Source organism: Cheilinus undulatus, linkage group 9 (genome assembly GCF_018320785.1).
Source record: "Cheilinus undulatus linkage group 9, ASM1832078v1, whole genome shotgun sequence".
Classification (NCBI taxonomy): domain Eukaryota; kingdom Metazoa; phylum Chordata; class Actinopteri; order Labriformes; family Labridae; genus Cheilinus; species Cheilinus undulatus.
Window position 1 is genome coordinate 44684960 of NC_054873.1, and position 21444 is coordinate 44706403.

The window sequence follows — 21444 nt, forward strand, 5'->3', positions numbered from 1 at the left end:
TGAAAGGATAAACCATACTGTAATACAGATCCATGAGATTTTTTCTTGACAAGATCTGTCTTACACGCCGTAAAATCCCAATATTTTTTGCTAATTTATTGGATACAAATGATATATGCTTTTTCCAATTGAGCTTGTCATCAATAAGAACACCTAAAAACATAACATATGGGACATGTTCAAGCACAGTATTAGCTATGGCAATAGGCTGGATATTATCAGACAGAGTTTTACATTTAGGCTTGAAGATTATGTAAGCACTCTTTTTGATATTAAGAGATAATTTGTTGCACTTGAACCAGTAGTCAATCCTATATAAAACACTGTTCATTTGAGCAATCAATCTATGTTCATCTTTATCTGTGATGAAAATGTTTGTGTCATCGGCATATAAAATAAAAAATGCATCATTTGATATTAAAGGTAAGTCATTTATGTATATTAGGAATAGAAGGGGGCCCAGTATGGAGCCCTGTGGAACTCCACACTGTACATTACTGTATAAGGATTTACCTTTGTTCCAAACAAAATATTGTTTTCTGTTAAGCAGGTAACTTCTAAACCAATCAAGCCAGATACCCCATAAGCCTTTAGCTTTGACAATAACATGCTGTGGTCTACAGTGTCAAAGGCTTTAGATAAGTCGATAAAAACTCCAACCGTAAATTCTTTTTTAACTAAAGCTGTAGACATTTTATCAATCAGCTGAATCAGAGCTATGGAGGTTGAGTGATTTTCCTGGAATCCATACTGATGCTGATATAGCAGGTTATTGTTCTTGAAGTGTTTGATTAATCTATTATAAACTATTTTCTCAAGTATTTTAGAGAAACAAGGTAAAAGTGAAATTGGTCTGTAATTTGAAAATACTGATGGATCACTAGTTTTAAGTACTGGAATGACTCTGGCCCATTTCAGTTGGTCTGGTACAACGCCTGTTTGGAGAGAGAGATTGAAGATATGACATAACGGTTGTAAAATAGAGGGGAGGCACTGCTTTACTATTTTTATTTTAAGGTCATCATGACTAGCACCAGTTAACTTTAAAGTTGGTACAATGCCACAGATTTCTTTCTCACTCACCAAAGTAAAGGTAAATGATGATGAACATGAGACAGGCTCTATGATAGGTGAACTGACTTGCATAGAAGGGATTTTTGCTGCCAGAACATAGGTCTGCTGGTCCCGCCCAAAACTCCTCAAACTTATATGTGTCATACAATTGATATTTAAAACAGATATACTGGTTGTAAATTTGCATATCTGCCAGTATTGATAATTAACTTTATGCACTTACCACTTTTTTACATATACCTGTTAATGAACATGTGTAATGAGAAAAAAATACAATGCAAAAGCAAAAAGAGGACAAAGGGACAAGCTTTACCTCAGTTTTACATGTCAAGTATCAAAAATAAGTACTCAGTTCTTTGAGTAAACTTTAAATGTATTTTTTGCTTTTTTTCCTGAGTAGATTTATAAAGCGGTAAATCTACTGGCACTTCAGTAAATTGTATTAAAAGTAACCACACTTTCACTGAAGCAAGATATTCTTGTACTCCTTAGACCAGAGTTTACAAAGTATGGTGGGAAAATAAAGTAAGATAAAACGTATGCATGCATGTCCTTGAGACCAGGGGTTTTCAACCTTTTTAACCGACGACCCCCAAAATAAAGATGCCAGTGACGGGGGACCCCCACTGTACCTGATGTTGGTTGAACAGCCATGCACATTTAAGAATAGTCATGTGCAGACAAGGCTGCCTGTAAAGGCAGATAAATGGAAGAGCTTTCTGGGGCCCAGCCAAATGTGGGGGACCATGGAGGTCAGGAAGATCATGGTCAATTGTAAAGTTAAGCTGTTATATCCTTGTTTTATATTTAACCTGAAAAATAACCAATCTTAAAAAAACAAACAAAAAAATGTTTGTGACTTTTTTGTGCCGTAGTAACTAGCCTTTCTTAAAAACTGTAAACCCCTTTTCTTTAAAACAGAATTAAAATGGGTTAAAAATGGCAAACACTGGTGAAAAAGGTATTGAAAGTGGATTTTCAAAGCAGCAGAAATGGCAAAAACTGGATAAAAGTGCCACAAAATGAGCATATAATGGCAAAAACAGATATAAAAAAGTGGTAAAAGTGGATTAAGAAGTAGCCAAATGGTTTTAAAGTGGCAAAGATGGGTGGAAAATTTAGTGAAATGGGAGAGAAAAACTGGTTGAACAGGCAAAAGTGGTTGAAAAAAACTGACAAACGAATTTTAAGTGGCAAAAATGTGTTAAAATTGGAAAAACTGGTGTGAATTGGCAAATGTGTAATTTAGAAAATAATCATTCATTTTAAGGCACCTGGAGACCACCTCTCAGTGTCCCATGACCCCCAATGGGGTCCTGACCCCAGTGTTGAGAATCACTGCTTTAGACTGTATACATAGGCACTGTGGCTGAAATGTGGCTGAATTATCTCATGCAACAATAAAGCCTTAATTAAAGTTTATAAAGTTTAATGAACGTTTTTATTAAAGTTATAGCACATGTGTATGTGCACACTGGTAGAATATATAGGCAATTTGTTTGTTGATGATCCTGATGAACACCACGGGCTGGAATGTTCAAGTTTATAAAATTGTTCTCTAAACTTCAACAAATGGTGAAGATTTCAGTTTCCACATCCACAGAATATGTCACAGGGAAGATAAACACAGTACAATAATCCAGTTTGTTCTTTTCTGAATAAGAGCTCGGTTTAAGTATTTCTGTGGATAAAATCACCTTGTTTGTACAGAATGCTTTTATTACCTCCGCCAAGGAGGTCATGTGATCGGATGCGTTTGTTCATTTGTTGAATTATCTCATGCAACAATAAAGCCTTAATTAAAGTTTATAAAGTTTAATGAACGTTTTTATTAAAGTTATAGCACATGTGTATGTGCACACTGGTAGAATATATAGGCAATTTGTTTGTTGATGATCCTGATGAACACCACGGGCTGGAATGTTCAAGTTTATAAAATTGTTCTCTAAACTTCAACAAATGGTGAAGATTTCAGTTTCCACATCCACAGAATATGTCACAGGGAAGATAAACACAGTACAATAATCCAGTTTGTTCTTTTCTGAATAAGAGCTCGGTTTAAGTATTTCTGTGGATAAAATCACCTTGTTTGTACAGAATGCTTTTATTACCTCCGCCAAGGAGGTCATGTGATCGGGTGCGTTTGTTCATTTGTTTGTCAGCAACATAACTCAAAAAGTTGTTGATGGATTTTGATGAAATTTTCAGGAAATGTCAGAAATGGCATAAGGAAGAACTGATTAAATTTTGGGGGTGATCCAGATCACCGTCTGGATCCAGGAATTTTTTTAAGGATTCTGTTCTATTGGGAGATAGGGCTGATGGCAGAGGTCTGCGCTGTTACCACTTTACACCAGGAGATGTCGGACATGTGTAACTTCAATCCCAGCGACATTTTGGGTGTTTCCATTCAAAGTTTTGGAGTTTATAGAGTTTGACGTATGCCTGGTCGAGGAGATGAGTCGGAGTGTGACAGAGAGAAAGACAGCAAATTGTAATGAGAACATCACAATGTTGGGAGGAATAGAGGAATATTCACCCTCTGCCATGACTTCCAGTCGTCCAGTGAGACCATGGATGAGACTCCTCAGTGCATCTGCTGGCACCAGCAGGCAATGCTTCCTCCATGACATTACACACATAGAGGAGCCAATGCTTTGCCTCACCGTGTTTCCACCCTACCGGGAGGGAGTAATCAGCGAGTGCTATGGTGGGGGGCACATGGGGACGGATCCAGGAATTTTTGAAAGGATTCCTCACTATTGGGGGTTAGGGCTAATGGCGGAGGTCTGCACTCTCCGAGTGCTTTTCTAGTTCTGAATTTTTTCCATCCCAGTTCAGTTATAAAGTGACTTGAGTCACTTGCACTGTGGTTTAACGAGGTTAAACTTAAGAGGAAAGACAGGGCTGTGACAGCAGGGAGACATAGCCAACACACAGCACACACACTCCTGGTATGAAAGATGTGACATGCAAGTAGTACATTACACCCAGTCTGTGAGGGTTGATCAGTTAAAGGGGACGTATTATGCAAAAAACACTTTTTCTGGCTTTTCTAACAAAAATATATGCCCCTGGCCTGTCTACAATCCCCTCAAGTACCAGAAACACCCACCCACACCCCCACCTTTCAGAAATGTGTGCTGAAACAAGCCGTTCTCAGATTTCCCCTTCATGACCTCTTGTGGAGAGTAAGCTCTGCCCGGCGGGGATAAGAGGACTGCAAGCTGCAAGCTGAGAGGACCATCATGACAGCCACATCCATTAAGCCACATCCATTTCCTAAGAGGGGTGTGGTCAGAGGCGGAGTCAGGCAGCTCTTTTAAAGCCACAGACACAGAAAGAGCTCACGCAAAGCAGGGCTGAAACAGAGGGGTGTTTTAGACATAAAAAGTGTTCTTTTAGCAACAGACTTCATAGTCATGTTTTGGGGACCTCTGAGACCAACACTGACTTGTCTTAAATGGGTAAAATATGTCCCCTTTAAGAACCCCAACTGTAGTAGATTCATATTCTGGTCACAACAACAGACCAGAAGGCTGCCTTCTAACTCCAAACTATCCACAAAATCCCAGACAGATAATCAGAATTTAAAGAAATTTTAAAGACTCAGTTCATTTTGTCAGTTTTTTTTGGTCCATCCATGCATCTGAGCCATTCCTGTAAATACCACATCTCAAGAAACCTTCATGTGATTTTCTTTAAACTTTGTGCAAACAGCCACTCTGAATCAAAGAAGAACTAATGAGACCTGTGAGGTCAAAGGTCAAAGTCACTGGGCCTTATGTTCAGCCTTTTGCTTGTAATCTCAAGAAGGCTTCAAGAGACTTCTTCAGATTTTGCACAAATGTTCTCTTTGATTCAAGAAAAAAATCTAATATGTTTGCAGTTACAAAAACAAGGTCAAAGGTCACTGTGACTTCAGATCTTGTGAGCACAATATTCTGACTGAGAATGCATTATGGGATTGTAGTGAAATTTTGCCCAGACATGAAAGTGAAATGATTAGATTTTGCAGAATGCAGTGACCTTGCACTGTATTGTAGATTCCTCACAGAAGTTTATTACTGCCATGTCTCTTCTTTCATGTCATGTCCATCTCTTTGGCTTCTGCTCTTGATTTGTTGCAGTTTTTGTTGGTTGAGCTCTCTACCCTGAGGTTCATCTGGTGCAGGAGGAGCAGGAACATGGCAGAGACAATGAGAGCCACTCCTGCCATGAGGAACCCCGTCCCATAGTCACTCAGCTTGTCGATGAAGAATCCTAAAGAGAAGAGAGAGAGCATTAGCCTACAACACTTAGATGTGTTTGTTATCTTTGGGTCTAATTGGAGCATTTATTTCAGACTCATATAGTTAAATCAGAATTACAAGGTTCCTCATTTAAAGACGGATAGCTATGATGGCGGTAAAGACACAGAGGCAGGGTTAAGGAAACGGAGGATCGCTGGAACATGAACATTCATTTATCCTGAGGCAGTAAGTCCAGAGACGTCCTGCTGTGAAGGAAACATAATTAGAACGCTTTGATGAATCCTCAACATCCATCAACTCTCTGCTCTTCAAAGTGAGCTGAGAACTGAGCGGTACTGTAAATAAGTTAGAAATAGCCTGAGTGTCAGAGGGAACATGTACAGTTATAAATAGAAGCTGCCTTCGCTCTCACAGGCTCTCTACTTTGTTTGAGGTCGCTCTCAGGCCTTCAGTGTTATCTTAAATTTATAGCCCCATTTCCTGAAAAGTTGGGACGCTGTTCAAAAAGTAAAATTGAAACAGACGGTGATGGATAGAAAAAAACTAAAACCCCATTTTTTATTGAAAACAACAGAAAGTCAAGTTTGAGAAATTTATGATTTTGGGAAATTGTACACCAGGTTTAAATCTGATGCCAACAACAAGGAGGGGCAACTGTGACTCAGCAGGAGAGTTAGTTGTCTCACCTAAATTATGTTTCTGACGGCTGCATCAGTGGTGTGAGAATTTTTATGAGTGTTAACAAAGCTGCCTCTGCCATCATGTGTGATTTTGGTGGGAATGTTTAAGTGCAATCTGTGGTATAAAAAGTGCTTTGGTTATCAGAAGACCAGAGGCAGTGGTGTGCACAGGTGGGGGGGGCAGTCGCCCTTGTGGCCCAATTGTTGTAAAACACGCCCTTTAAAGTGCCCTCTTGGAAGCCAAAATGTGTGTTATAGTGCCCTCTTGGAAGCCAAAATGTGTGTTAAAGTGCCCTCTTGGGAGCTGAAACACACGTTTAAGTGCCCTCTTTGGAGCCAAAACACATGCTGAAGTGCCGTCTTTGGAGCCAAAACACATGCTAAAGTGCCCTCCTGGCTGGCAAAACACACTAAACGGCCCTCTTGGGTGGAAAAAACACACTAAACTGCCCCTTTGGCTGGTTTGATTATGATAAACTGCCGTCTTGGGTGGTAAAAACACATTCTTAAGTGTCCTCCCCGTTGGCAAAACACAAAACTGCTCTCTTGAGTGGAAAAACACACTAAACTCCAGAAGACCAGTAGGACCAAGAAATACAATGAAACATTACTGTTGCAATGACTTTTATGTTGGGCCCTTTTTGATCCATATTGCGCCAGAACTATATCTCACAGAACCAGTTTGGATTATCTGGTGCTAATATGGTGTTAAAATGCACTAGAATACAGCAAATGGCATCTACTTAATTGAAAATGTTCTGGGGGAAAACCCCAGACCCCCTAGGGATTTATCTATTTATTTCTGTGTGTTCTTCACAGTCCAACGTTGAATCAACACAGTTCTTGTGGATGCTGATCCTAACTACAAACTAACTTGAGTAGTCTGTCTAGTTAGTCTGTTTTAAGGCTATATAATGTGCCATTTGTATACCATATAAACATGTCTAAAGTGCCCTCTTCAGTGGTGAGAACATGCTGTATGTGCCCTCTTTTTTCTTTTCGCCCCTGCCCTTGAAAAAGTCTGTGCACACCACTGACTAGACAACAGTGGCACAAGCAAAAATTCCTTTAATGTAACATGTTACATAAAAGTTGGGACGGGGGGAGAAAGACCAAAACAGTTGTTAAATTCTCCAGTGGAACCACAGTCTGCTGGTTTTAAAAACATGGATTCATGATTAAAAAAAAAAAAAAAAGGGTAACAAACGGGCCTTTTGTGTTATAAAGAAAATTAGGTGAAGAGCAGAAAACCTTGCACCACCATGCAGCCCAGGAGAAGATCAGTAAAAAGATCAGCTGCTTTTTCTAAAACTGAAACAAACCAAAAGTCTTGGAAAAGAGCTTAGAAATAGGTTTTCTGCTCTTCAACTAATTTTCTTTATAACACAAAAGGCCCGTTTGTTACCCTTTTTTTTATTTTAATCATGAATCCATGTTTTTAAAACCAGCAGACTGTGGTTCCACTGGAGAATTTAACAACTTTTTTTGGTCTTTCTTCCCCCGTCCCAACTTTTATGTAACATGTTACGTTAAAGGAATTTTTGCTTGTGCCACTGTTGTCTAGTCAGTGGTGTGCACAGACTTTTTCAAGGGCAGGGGCGAAAAGAAAAAAGAGGGCACATACAGCATGTTCTCACCATATTACATTGAAAGTAAAGAAAAGTTTAAATAAGGAGAAAGTTTAGGTTCTTCTAAGGTGAAAGAAAACTAGTCTGACAGACTTTCAAACTAAAATCCCTCTCATTCCCACAAAAACCCTTCTTGGAAATCCATAAATGCCATCAAATGAATCCAAAGCACATTCATTGTGATCGTGTTATTTTTCCACTCTGCTGGAGAGGTATCCCAGCTGATTTATAGCTGCTTTTGCTCTGAGGCAGGGCGCTTTCTGGCAGGAGCTGCTGTGCCCTGGTGCCAAAGTCAAGCTGGATGTTATTTACTGCTTTTGTTTAGTGTGTGCAAAAATGGGCCATAACCTCAGTAATCAGGTTCAAATGCTGGCTGCTGTGGGACAGGGCTGTGGGTGGTGTGGCTGCAGTCTGTGCAAGTTTGCACAGAGAGGGTAGAGAAAAAAAGAGAAATCTATTCCTCTGGATGAAAGCACCAGACGATTTTTATGTGCATTTTGTATTGATAGCTTATAAAGAGTAACTCATCATTCACAACAGAAAACATTAATGAAACTAAGAGAAAAAATATTACCAAACCAGGACGTCTATAGTACAGGTAATCCATAAGGGGGAAAAAAGGGGAAAACTTTTTTATTAAGATGAATATTAGTTTTGCTTAAATTAGTGTTACAGATGTATAGCCTTCTCTTGTTGTAGAGAACCTGTAGAGCATTATCACCTGAGCATGCTGTTATCTGAAGTCTAACCTGCAATCACAATGTTACTCTACATCTGCATCACTCTCTGCATCCAGCAGTTTGGCTCCTATACCGATGGAGCATCCTGGTTCCTGAAGCACAGAGCAGCAGTGTGCAGCCCTGAGAACCCTGAGACAAAAGACCGAATGATCATGGGAAAACTACAAATGCACGTTGGAATTGTCGGCTCAAATGAAAACAGGTGAGTCCTGTGTCAGATAGCTTGTAAAAATGGGTTACTTTCCATTTCTGAGGCTGATTTGCTGGTAATTTTGATATTATTCCATAATTTTTTCCTGCCTTGGATGAGTACATCAGGAAATGTCAGGGTGGGAAGTGAGGCGCTACTGCAGACCTGAGTATCTTAGCGTTATTCCAATGATAACCACCGAAACATTGAATGATTAATAAAGAGTGGGGGAAATTAAACAAAAAAGCAATAACTTACAACCAATGATGTTTTTTAAAGATTTATTTTAGGGCTTGTTGCCTTTATTTGGAGAGGACAGGACAGTGGATGGTGTTGGGAATCACTAATTGTAATAGGCTTACTGACCTCAAAATAATCTATTTCAAATGCTGAGTCTAGTGGGGAAACAGCATTCTATGTTTCTTATATTATTTAAGTAACATTAGTGTGTCTTCCCCACAAATATGTAGATTATTTTTATGTAATTTTCCATGTCCATGTTGACACTGATCAGCTTGCTGTTAATAAAAGTGACAGTGGGACATTTGATCCATGCAACATAGAGGTGACTGTTTTTGTTATTTCTTTGCAGATTAAAAATATTTAAACATAAATCATGTATTAAAATTCAGCTAAATTACTACTGAGAGATGATTTTTGCTCCATACTGCCCAATTTAGTTCTGGGATTTTGTGACACTCTGACAACAGGAGATTCACCCACAATTTCCACATAGTCTGGAGTGCTACGCCGCGATGCACAACCCTCATGTTTACGCAGGAATAGCATGTCAACAGCAGACTTTTTTTTTTTTTTAAGGTTTATTTTGGGCATTTTTGTGCCCAAAAGTTAACTTTTCCTTGTCAATGGCGCTGTTGTAGCTCCGTGACTCACTGACCTCTCAGTGACCCTTTGCTGTTGCTGCAGGATGAGACGTAATGTTGATATGGTAATGATTTGCGACCTGGAGTCTGTGCATTGTGTTGTATTTTGAAAGAACAGGATATTCTATGCTTGTGACTTCCTTTTCGGTGCTTTCTGATCGACAGGTATTGACGTGGTTTGGCAGGAAAACAGACCTGCAGAGTATCTTGAATAAAGCGGAGTGAAGTGAGGCACCAGGCACATGCGGCTGCAGGCAGTGGAAATGCTCTGATAGGCTAGAGTGACCTACAGTTTTGCCAGGCTGAGGAGCCTGCATCAACCATGACTCAACTGACAATGACGCTGCATGTTGGATGGTTCAGGCTTCCATGTCGTCCATTAATCCCTAACAATTGGACATCTCATTGGGCATTAACCGGATATAAAATCCTTTGGTTTTCTCTCATCTGGTGTCATGCTACCTCTTTGGCCCTCTTACCATCTGATAACTTGTGGTTGTGTTACTGATTTTTGATAAAATGAGGAGATTTACAATCAGGAGTCTGTGCATTATGTTGTACTTGAAACTCACTGGATGATTTGTGAGTGGCTATTTGGCTGGGACTGGGATTTAGCATGTGTGCTTTGGGCTGCAAAGTGACTAAAGGGACACTCTGGGGTGCCCTTCACATGCAGACCGCTGTGCAGGAGGAGTATGTGAAATTAGAGGGTAATAACCACTTTAACTTCATGTTTTTGGTTAATCAACAAACTTACTAACATGTTTTAGTTGCTGATATCTGGTGTGTTTATTTTAAAGTGGGGATATCAAGCCTTTTTTCAAGGCTTTACACCATCTTTCTGATACCTACATAGTAGCTTTACATGGTATATAGCTCAAAAAACTCCTCATGTTTCTCACACTGGCGTACTGAAAAACCTTTATTTTAACCTCCATCTGAAAACCTTGGTTTTCGCTGCTGTCTCTTTAACACCCCCTGCTCCACGGACCTGCTTTCCTCCGATTGGCCGATTTTCCAGAGGCTGGCCGGCGGCAGGACTCATTGTTTTGTGACCGCCCCCTCTAATGTGGCTAATGTTGTTATGCTAGTAGTTGTAAACTTTGAATGAACCGGTCTGACTGAGTAAAATATGGCAAATTTTGATATACGTCCATACGTGGTAGACCCGGAGTCTGATCCTGATAGTTTGGAGAGAGAGGGGGAAGAAAACCAGCAGCAGCGAAGGATAGAGCAGGATGTATCTGTTTGGTAAGTGTTTAATTACTGTGTTTCAATGGCTAAATGGCTAAGAGCACCTGTGGGGGCGGTCTGTTACGCTTTGCCGGCAGCACGGACGAACCACGAACCAGTCAGGAGATAATATTGCTATGACCTCATCAGTTTGCTGCCTGTTTGCTCCATCGAAATCTCGTCTCAGGAGAATCTCTGAGAGATTTTCAACGAACCGTTTTCATCAGTTCAAACGCTAATTCCAAGATTTCTGCCACATACGTTTATTGAAAACTTGCATATGTGGAGTATGGATACCCAACATTGTGACTTTATGTTTTAAAAATCAGAAAAGTATAATACCCCCTCTTTAAAGCACATTGGCGTGAAAATGTTCTCTTTACATCAGAAAAGGCTTTGGTAAATCTGTTTCCCATACAAAGAGGAATCCATTACTAGTTAATGACTAGGCCATCATAGTTGACCATTAAGCTGCTGAAGAGCCAGTTATTTCCACATGAGTTAGTGGAAATAAAACAGAGAAGAGTAAATATTTGACATGTGGCTACTTCAGAAATACAGTCACAGCTTAAATCATTATGGTGCTCAGAGACCACTACCATCAGCTTTAAAGTGACTGATTTCAAAGCCATTTTGACCATTCATAGCTTCTACTCCTGGATATTTTTGTGTCAACGTTAAGGTGAATGTTACAACAATGTTCCTGGCTCTTTTAAAGTCTGCAGAAAGTCTGCCAGAGGGCCTTTGTGGACTAGGTAAATCAGGGATTTGAAAGCCCCTCAGGTCACTCTGAATTACCCAGAACACACTGGAAATGTCAGAGTTTGCAGCATCAGCAAGGTAAAAGGGCAAAGTCAGAGCCCATATCAATGGAAAATAGTTAGTGTTGGGTTGTAGTTTGTTTCTGCTGACACCTAGTGACCAAAAAATTAGGTCTGAACTACAAAGAGCGGAAAGTATCCTGTTTTGCATTTAGAAGACGTCTTGGATTGCTCCATCCGTTTTATGCTAATATGGTGATGCGTTTGTTTCAGTGTTCTGTAGGTATATGGATAGGGATGGATGTCATGTGAAGCAAAAAGGAGAGTCAGGGGGGAAGAAGGAGAAAAGAATCTTTTGGAAGCAATCAGCTGTGAAATTAACACAACCATAAAGAGGCATGATATTACAATTTTGTCACAGTGAATAAAAAATCCTGTGGGATGGATCATTGACAAAATTCATCATTAATTGAAGGGCGTCTCTGCATGTCATAGAGGTGTAAAAATCTCATTTTGGTTGAATGGGCTCATTGAGCTGTAGTTACGGTGCAGAATGATGTATAAGCACATCAATTGTGTGAGATTTAATGTGCGAAGAAAAGGCCCAGGGAAATGACTCTGTAACCTTGAGGAAATTACTTGTTTTTTCCTCCCAAAGTTAACAGAAATGTCAAAGTTTTGAGAATGAAATGTAGGTCTGCTCTGTTCTTTTTTCTCTCTGCTGCTTTTCTCTCTTGTTCTTTTCTGGCAGCAGACAGTCATCATGGAGACTCACATCATAGGGAATTTTTCATTGACAACCCAAAGCTGGAATCCATTTCTCTCTGATATGCTCAGCAGGAACATGCTGTACTTGTGGTTGACGATCAAAGCTTCTTTCTCACTCACCAGCAATGGGTGGTCCAAGTAGGCCTCCGCTGCTGCGTATGAGCATGAAGAACCCCAGCGCACTTCCCAGCCTGTGGATGCCAACAACCTCGGCTAGCACCGTGATGTGGATGGCGACAGTAGCGCCATAAACCAGGCCGTATGCTGTGCTGAAACCAACCAGCTCAGGAAACGAGGAAGCCAGAGGGCAGAGGAGGAGGACGGTGCCCAGCAGGATCACGGACAATGTCAGCTGATGCACCTGTTTGGAAAAAAAGACACAAGAGACAGACAAGACCTGAGCTGCTTTACTTACAGTTCACTCTTTACACTTCTGCACTTCTTCTTTGCAGGTCCTGGTTGACAAAAAGTAAAATACTATCTTTCCTTTCTTAAAAAGAGTGAAGCCTGATTGATGGTACTGGGCTGAGTCTTTGCTGCAGCATACAGTATGTCGTAGGTTTATGTAGTCCTGAACTTAGACTAAGACCTATGCAAGAAGCTGACGTGCATCCCCTCATAAATATAACTACACACAGAAACAACAACACTGTAAATGGTTGGCTGGATGACTGCCAGCCTCTGAGTAAAATCTACAGGCATTTTGTGTGCAGTAGAGTGAAACAAATGGCTATTGACGAAAATGCAATCAGCCAAATCCACTTGCTTGCATCCGAAAATATCAGAAATTTATTTCCTCATCCAGGTCTTTCTCAGGCACAGAACAAGTACAAAACAAAATTCCCCTGTCTTCTGCCGTAGCTGATTCAGTGGCCATACTCTCCATCTCCTCCGATGCCCTCTGTCTTTTGTTTTGCAGTAACTTCAGTATAATTGGTCACTGCTCAATATTTACCAGCTTCAACTACAGCGTAATATACTTGCTTTCAGTTGCCATGGTTCCCTGTACACAGAAAGGCAGGACCAGGAACTGGGATAAAAGTGGCATTGCTGAGTATTGTTTGGATTAGGGCTGAACGATTTGCAAAAATAATGTAATTGCAATTTTCCCCCAAATATTGCAACTGCGATTTAATATACGATTATTCTTATGTATTTTTTTAACAAATTCAAGCAATAAATCATTCCATGTTATACCCTACAATCAGCCAGGACACTCATCATACATTTAACCATTTTATTGCAAAGTTGATTTACTACACTTTTACTTGGCAGAGAAGGCTCTGCTCAAAAAAAGCTCCCTGGGTTAGTCAAGCAGCTGCTTTGACTTTGCAGAGAGCACATGGCTAGAAATCCCTATATAGATACACACATTTATTACATCGTGTATTGAAAACAATGAAATCATTCAGGAGCAATAAATTCATAGTAGCATGAATCTGATTATGGGGGTGCAACAAGCTTTATGCTGTATAGAAGGCGGCTGGGGGGGGGGTGAAGCTGGCTGTCAGCTGATCACAACTTGGGGTATGACTTTTGTGAACTAACCATCAATTTTAGATAGACTTAACTATTTATTTTTGCTCATATTGAAAATCTGATGTCATTTGCTTTGATAAAGGGAATGAACCTTTTCATGTCCCTCATTTTGATTAAGGAAAACATACATAAAACACAAAAAGGAGGATTTTTTTAACCATTATAAAAAAATTGACACTTGAATGTTTGCATAATGTGCGTAAAATCTCTGCAACTGTAAATATTTATTAAACTGGTGTTCTGATACATTTCATGTTAAAGAAATATTGCAACTTGTGTGATTTGTGAATTGCAGCAGGCCATATTGTGATTTAATCTAATTTTAATCTAATTTCCCAGCCCTAGTTTGGATGAAGTATTGCAGAGTGATGCAGACACACTATCACATAAGTATGTGGTGCTCAAGGCTGCATATGTCACCCTGGCATTAGTACAGTGTAGATTCAGATCAGAAGTACAATCCAAGCTGAAGACTTTTAATTTTCAGCAGATGATTACTCTAGCTAAGCACTAAAAAAAGGAGCCATGGGAACAGTGGACTGCCGTCTCCCCAAAAGTCTGCTTTAAAGGTTCATGTACACAGCAAATTCCACTGTTAGCGCAATCTGAGTCCAGTCAGCATGTTTTTTCTCCAGTGTGTACAATAACAACATGCAGCAAGTGTACTTGCTTTTCAAAGCATATCTTTTAGCCTGTCTGGGGCTTTAACATAAGCTGCATGCTGCAACAGATCAACTTGGTTCATCTTGAGCCCAGCACTGCAGTAACCTGATATGCCAGATGGATTTGTTTTACACATCCATTTGGTAAACCTTCCATAGACAGTGTTTGGGAAAGGGCAGAGCCTTTGAAAAACAAAACTTGGAGGATAATTGGATGAACATTCTGTCACATCTTTATGGGGCAATCAGAACAACAAAAGAAGTGACATCGTAGCCGCTACTGAGGTGCGCCGCTACCGAGGAGTAAACTCCATAGAGAACTGCATAACATGAACCATGGTGACTATAGATATGTCAGTACATGACTTTTATCGTTGTTGAAAAGAAAACAACTCACTGCTGTTCTTTGATCTTCTTTTAATGAAGAAATGTTGTCAAGTTCTGATAAAACTGACGCTTTAGCAGCATCCACGCAGCATCTTTTCACTGCTTGCTTATGTCACGACTCTGCTGCACCCAAAAGTACCGCCTCTTGGTCCTGATTGGTCCTGTCACTTTCTAGCTGGCCCCAAACTGTTCAGATGGGAACTTTGCAAAAATGGATTCGCCAGTGAGAAACATGGAAATGGGCTTATCCATCTGCTTTGCAAGGTTAGCACTGCAGCAGTTCATATACTCTTTCTCTCCACTTACCTCCTCAGTTTTTATTTTTGTCACCACAATTTGTGAACAGCGGCTGTTATGTAATTTTGACGTCTATTTCAAATTGATCTTCATCTTTCACACAAGAATTGCACATTTTTGGTATGAGGTATTACTCGTTTTAAAAAGTAAACTGGACCTACTGTTTTGACCAGTCTCAGGTTTGCCACCCAGCCGAAGAACACCCTTCCAAACAGGTCCAACACTGCAGAGATGGACACGAGTGCGGCCGCCTGGTACTCTTCCATGCCTCTACTCCGAGCATATGGAACCAGGAAGAGAGCGGGTGCAAAGAAACCCAGAGCTGCAAACACTCCAAACATTGAGTAGACCATGAAACGAGGATTTGCGATGAGGGTGTAATCCACATAGCGAAGGATTTTGGTCCTGAGTTCACCCCTTCGACTCATGTCTGAGTCTTGAGTCTTGTTGGGTGCCTCTTTAAGGTCATCAGGAAGGGCGTCACTTGTCTCATGATCAACAGAGAGTCTGCTCCCTATGTGCCCCTCAGCATCCTCTGTTGGTAGCAGTTCCAGGGACAAGCCTTCCTCCTGTGCTTTGACCTCACTTATCAAGTCTCTGGGGGCTTTTAGAGGCCTCAACAGCACCCCGCACATGCACAGGTGTAGCTGGAGTCCACCCAGGATCAACAAAGCACCCCTCCATGAGTAGCTGTCAATCAGCAGCTGGAACAGGGGTGTGAGGACAAAGGTAAGGATGCACTCTCCAGCGCTGGCCAGGGCGTTTGCAACTGGACGCCTCTTCTCAAAGTACAAGCCCAGCATTGTCACCGTGGGGGTCCATGTTAGCGCATAGCCAAACCCTGCAGTGAGACTGACAGCTGGTATCATATATGTTTGCATGTTTTCTTAGTGTGCATTTGCATCAAATTACTCACCGTTTAAGAATCCCACAGTTAAGTAGAGCTCAATCACATTACGAGAAAAAGAGCCAAACACGACTCCGAGGCTACTGATCAGACCTCCCACTATCACCACAGAGCGATGGCATAAGTGAGCACTCAGAGCAGATGCTACAGGAGCTGCAGAGGGACACACATGAGGTTCAGCAATAATCCTAATGACAGAGTCACAACAGTTCACCAGTATGATGTAGGTAAGAGTACAGTAGGTTAGAAGTGTTTTCCTGTGCAATTATTTGTAATATTTAGAGCAATAACCCTGACAATTTAATATGCGTAGAAGAATTTGTTTTCTATTCTCTGTTAAAAAGGCATTTACACTGATCACAAACTTCTGTTTTTTTAAAGTTTGTTCAGTCATTTTTACTTTCATTTGATTGCAAAAGTTGAATAATTAAACACAAAAAGAAGACTGTTTCTTTGAATCATCATGTAGCAGTGAGCCATCTAGTGGTCAGAACAACAAGTGGTTCTTGCAGAGTGACTTAAAGGCCAAATTGACAAAGTTGAACAAATATGGAAGAAGGGTTGCCAACTTTTCTTGAGCGCCAAATAAGGGGGAACATGTTTTGTTTGGGGCAAACAGGTGTGGGTGTGATGGGGGGGCATTGTTTATCGGCAAAAATATATACAGTACATTTGAAGTGTAGCTTTGTGAAAACAATACTTTTTGAAAGTTTATATCAATACACCTCCTTTTTTCCCAAATTGGCCCCCTAAACTAGGGCTGTCAAACTAAGTCAGAGCAGGGGCCAGATTCTGGATTCAGGTCTAACCTGAGGGCCTGCCAGGGTCACCTTTTGAACCAGAAACTGTCAACCTCATTTCACCAGTAATGAGTATGAAAAAACTTTGCACTGATAATAAATGATTTTGACATTTAAAAGTTAAAAAGATAAGTTTAAAGGCTCACAATCTGAGAAAAGTAAACTTAGTTCAAAAAGATCAAAACAGGAAATAGAAATTGAAAAATAAGTTTTTTTAAAGGCAAATATATCTGAACGAAAGTCAAAATCATGAGTTTAAAAGGTCAAAATATGAAATAAAATTTGTAATCATGAAATTAAAATTCCAAATATGATTCGAAATTTTAAATTGTGCATCAGAAAGGTCAAACTATGGGATTATGAAGTCAAAGTTCGGAGCAGAAAATAAGAGATAAAATACAAAAATATTGGTTAAAAAGGTCATAATCTGAATTATAAACTTGAATTATGAATCTTAAAGCTGGGAACAAAGAAGAAGTTTTGACTAAAGAAGTCAAAATTAAGAGTTGAAATGCTCAAAGTATGATATAAAAAGTAAAAATACTAATTTTCATTCCTAATTGTGAGATGTAAAATTGAAAATATAAAATTAAAACACAATTTATTTCTTTTTCCACATTCTTGACTTCTTATCTAATGATCTTTACTCCTTACTTTTTCAGATTTTATGACTTAACAAGGATATCTTAAATTATCAAGGATACATTTACATTATTTTACTTGAGGTAATCTGCAGACCTAAGACTGATGGACCAGTTATAACAGAAATATGAGATCATCTTGTGGGCCAGATTTGGCCCCCAAGCCTTGAGTTTTACACCCCTGCCCTAAACCAACAATTGATGTCACAGACCTTCATTAAAGAACAATATAAAACATTTTTCTTTTAGACAGAGGATTAAAACATGGCCACAAGTAACCGTGCAAAGCAGATGGATTTGGACCCCACTGACCAACTTCACCATCATCTTGCTTGCTTCTTCTTGCTTGTAGAGCATTTTAGTCAGGTTTATCCATACTTTCTTTACCTATGTGTGTGAGCCGTGGCCATCTGAATGACACCATTCAATATCCAGACTCGTTAAGTGGTATCTAATACTTATGATTCTGTAGGTTACCAGATGCATATCAGAGTGGTTGTGATTGGATGGCAGGTGCATTATGGGTTTTGAATACCAAGTTTACTGCATTTATTACCAATTCATCTTTATTGAGAACCTGCTATCAGAATTCTTCTTTCTCTGCCTCTCATGGAGATACAACTAATACATAATTCTCCATGTAGTGTGGCTACCCCTGCATGTTTTAATATGAAGTGAAGCTTTTCTCCTAATTTTCATAGAAATACTTTTAAAGGAAGCATAATTACCATTAAACATCTCAACCTGATTAGTCTGGATAACTGAAATGCCATCTAAATGCAAGACAAAGTTACAAGCAGTGATGTGCCGTTCATGAATTAACTAGTTCTCTTATGTGAATGACTCCCATTTAAGGACCAGTTTCCGTTTTCCATTTTAGTAGTTTTACAGAAATAAAAAGCCAAAATGGTACCAAATTTGGAAAATACCAAATATCAGAGTCCCTGCCTCCTTAAAAGAAAGGTGGTAATCTTATGTGGATTATGTCCAATATGGAAACAAATAACAAAAGACATTGTGATATTTACCCACGATGTGGATGGTAGCTACAGCGATAGAAGTGATCCAAGATGTTGCCGTAGCTGTGGTTTCAAAGTACTGGTGTATCTCCACATAGAAAACACCAAAGGCCTTAATGACCCCAAATGTCAGGCCAAAGACCAGGAAGCAGGCGAGCAGGACGAACCAGGCGTAGCCTCCATCAGGTACTGATGCTGGTTTTTCAGGTACCCCCTTCTCCCTCTGGGCCTTCTCGGAAGACTTCATGGTTCTCTGCTCTAGTCTCTGCAACACTCAGATCTCTGTAGGAAAAGACCAAATCAGACTTAAATAACTTTAATAAGTTGGGAAATAAAGCAAAACACAATGGCTCAAGACTGTGTGTATTTTTTTTTCTGAAGGAACTGCACATCCCACATTCCTCTGTAATTTCCTTAATCTAGTGAATAATCATTCAGTGATAACTTTTCCAACCAAACCCATTAAACTATATTTGGGTCAGCTTTTCCAAATATTTACTGACCTCTTTTTCAAATTTTAAATCATTAGCTAATAAATTAGATAATTGCTTCTATGAAATAAAATACAAAAATTCTTTTGATTCTGTTCTATCACTATAAGTTCAACCCATAATTACCCAACACTGATCGAATGGCAACTAGACTGGTTACAAAATCTTGAAGACGTTTCGCCTCCTCTCCAAAAGTCTTCTTCAGTTCTGAGGAACTGAAATTGCCCAGCCAGCAAGTCCATGTGGGCCCCTTATGGGTTATTTGTGGGTTACAGTATGGATCCCATGTGAGTTTGGCCCCACCTGTGATTGCCCATGTGAACTGCAAGAATAGATCGGCCTGAAAGAGACCCATACAGGCCCCATCTAGAGATCCTTGCAATTGCCCATGTTTAATACAAGTGGGCTCTATCTTGGATCTCTAGAGGTGGGTTTATGGGTTTATACGATTGGCATTATTGCATTTTGTTTTATTTATATTTTTTACACTGCCCCATCTTTTTTGGAATTGGGGTTGTACATCCACACTAGAGACCCCAGAAAGATGTTTTTTATGGTTAACAACCTATGAAACAGTCTGCCCATATGATCACAATTGAATGAGGCTGATCTTTCCAGCGTCAGAGTGTTTTTATTTAATCCTTGAATATTATTCCTATCATGGACTTGATGATAAACCGAAGTGTATTCCAGGAATATAAATAACATTTCCTGGAGTTGGATACGGCATTAAATCTGACTTTATTGACGCAGAGTTGATCATTTATGACAGAAGGCCTTCTTGGAAATCTCAAACAGCCTGTGAAGAATTGAACACAACTCTGCTTTTATACCTGTTAACAGAAGAAAACCAAACATGCATGCAATCCTCAGTTTTTTTTTGTTTCATAGCAAGCAGATCGATTTATCAGGCATGATAGGATTTAGTTATATTCCTTTTCGTTTTCACAAGGATGACACACACGCTATAATTATGGATTTTCATGCTCTTAATGTATGAATATAAACATGTTTTACAAAGCATTTCTGCATGTTTTATATAAAAGAATCGGTTTGAAAGAAAAGATCCAAATCTGATCATCAACCAAAAAGTTACAACAGAAGCAAAAGAGACTTTTCCACAACACGATCTTCAGAGATCCCAGCGTGGTATTGAAGTAGAATGATATTTCTGCCTTACCTGTTAAGGTTACGTTGAGGTCATGTTGTTCCTGCAGCCTGGCTCCACAATGTCATCGTGACCCAGCAGCATGGTTTTACTCCTTTCTTATCACATGTGGTGGTTTATGTTGTCACTCTCACAGCTAAGGTGGCACATGCCTGACAGGTGCTCTTCTGAGAAATCACGCTCCAGTTTATTGAGTGCATGGGTCAAATGTGAGCCAGACTAAAAGACAGCACGGCGGACAAACAGACAGAATCACAGAGGATTGTTTTTACCTTAGATGTCGGTTATTTTTTCGGCATTACGTAAAATTCCAGGTGGGAGTTCAGTGCAGGTGAGTGCATGTGCATGCATGCGGTGTCCTGTCAAGACCTTTGTAACCAGTTCCTCTCTGCTGTGAGAAACACTGACATCAACAACACGAGCAGGGCAAAGTTTCACCTTCTGTTTTGTAAGCTTTTGTGTAACAATGTGATTCGAGGCCAAGACTGAGAGCAGATTTGAACACAAACTTTAACTTCTGTCATGCACCACAAGGTTCAAACAGCCAGCTGAGTGTTTTCAGATAACTTTAATCTGGTAAAGTTTAACAGCTTCTTCTTCACATCAGAACACTGTAGCACAGGCACGCCCTGAGGCTTTGAGAGCTTAACTTTATTTTTTTTATATTGTACACTAATGAATGTAGAAGCAGCCAGCCTAACATCACGAAACTCTCTGATAATACCATTACTGTAACTGTGCTGTAGTGTGCTGACTGTCCTTCTGTGGACCTCCATAATATTCATTCTTTTAAAGGGCCGGTGTCAAAACCAGCATCTATTTTTAATGTCAGCAAAACCAAATTACTCATATTTGACCACAGAGATGGGAGAGACCTTACCCTATCTATCTGTCGGTCTATCTTTCTGTCCCCTCATACATAGTGCAACCCCAATTCCAAAAAAGTTGGGGCGCTGTGTAAAATGTAAATAAAAACAGAAGGCACTGATTTGCAAATCTCATAACCCCATAATTTTTCACAGTAGAACATCAACAACATATCAGATATTGAAACTGAGATATTTTAATTTCATGAAAAATATTAGCTCATTTTGAATTTGATGACAGCAACACATCTCAAAAAAATCGGGACAGGGCCATGTTTACCATTGTGTAGCATCCCTTCTTCTTTTAACAACAGTCTGGGAGGTGAGGAAACCAGTTGCTGGAGTTTAGTGAGAGAAATGTCAGCACCTGGATTCTTCTATTGTGAAGCCATGCTGTTGTGATGGATGCTGTATGGGGTCAAGCATGCTCCTGCTTAAATGTGCAATGTTTTGCCT

The 21444-nt window shown here is 39.8% G+C and overlaps 1 protein-coding gene across 1 annotated transcript; it reads right to left on the reverse strand.

The window, feature by feature from the left end:
- Positions 1–3527: 3527 nt before the first annotated feature.
- On the reverse strand, positions 3528–20678 carry si:dkey-246g23.4 (uncharacterized protein LOC559426 homolog). The gene is made up of 7 exons (XM_041794867.1): positions 20395–20678; positions 20135–20289; positions 18473–18745; positions 16013–16156; positions 15258–15937; positions 12332–12572; positions 3528–5337 (listed from the first exon to the last, which is right to left on the reverse strand). Exons 3-7 carry the CDS (start codon positions 18708–18710, stop codon positions 5159–5161), a joined length of 1482 nt encoding a protein of 493 aa, XP_041650801.1. The 5' UTR covers positions 18711–18745; positions 20135–20289; positions 20395–20678; the 3' UTR covers positions 3528–5158.
- Positions 20679–21444: the final 766 nt, after the last annotated feature.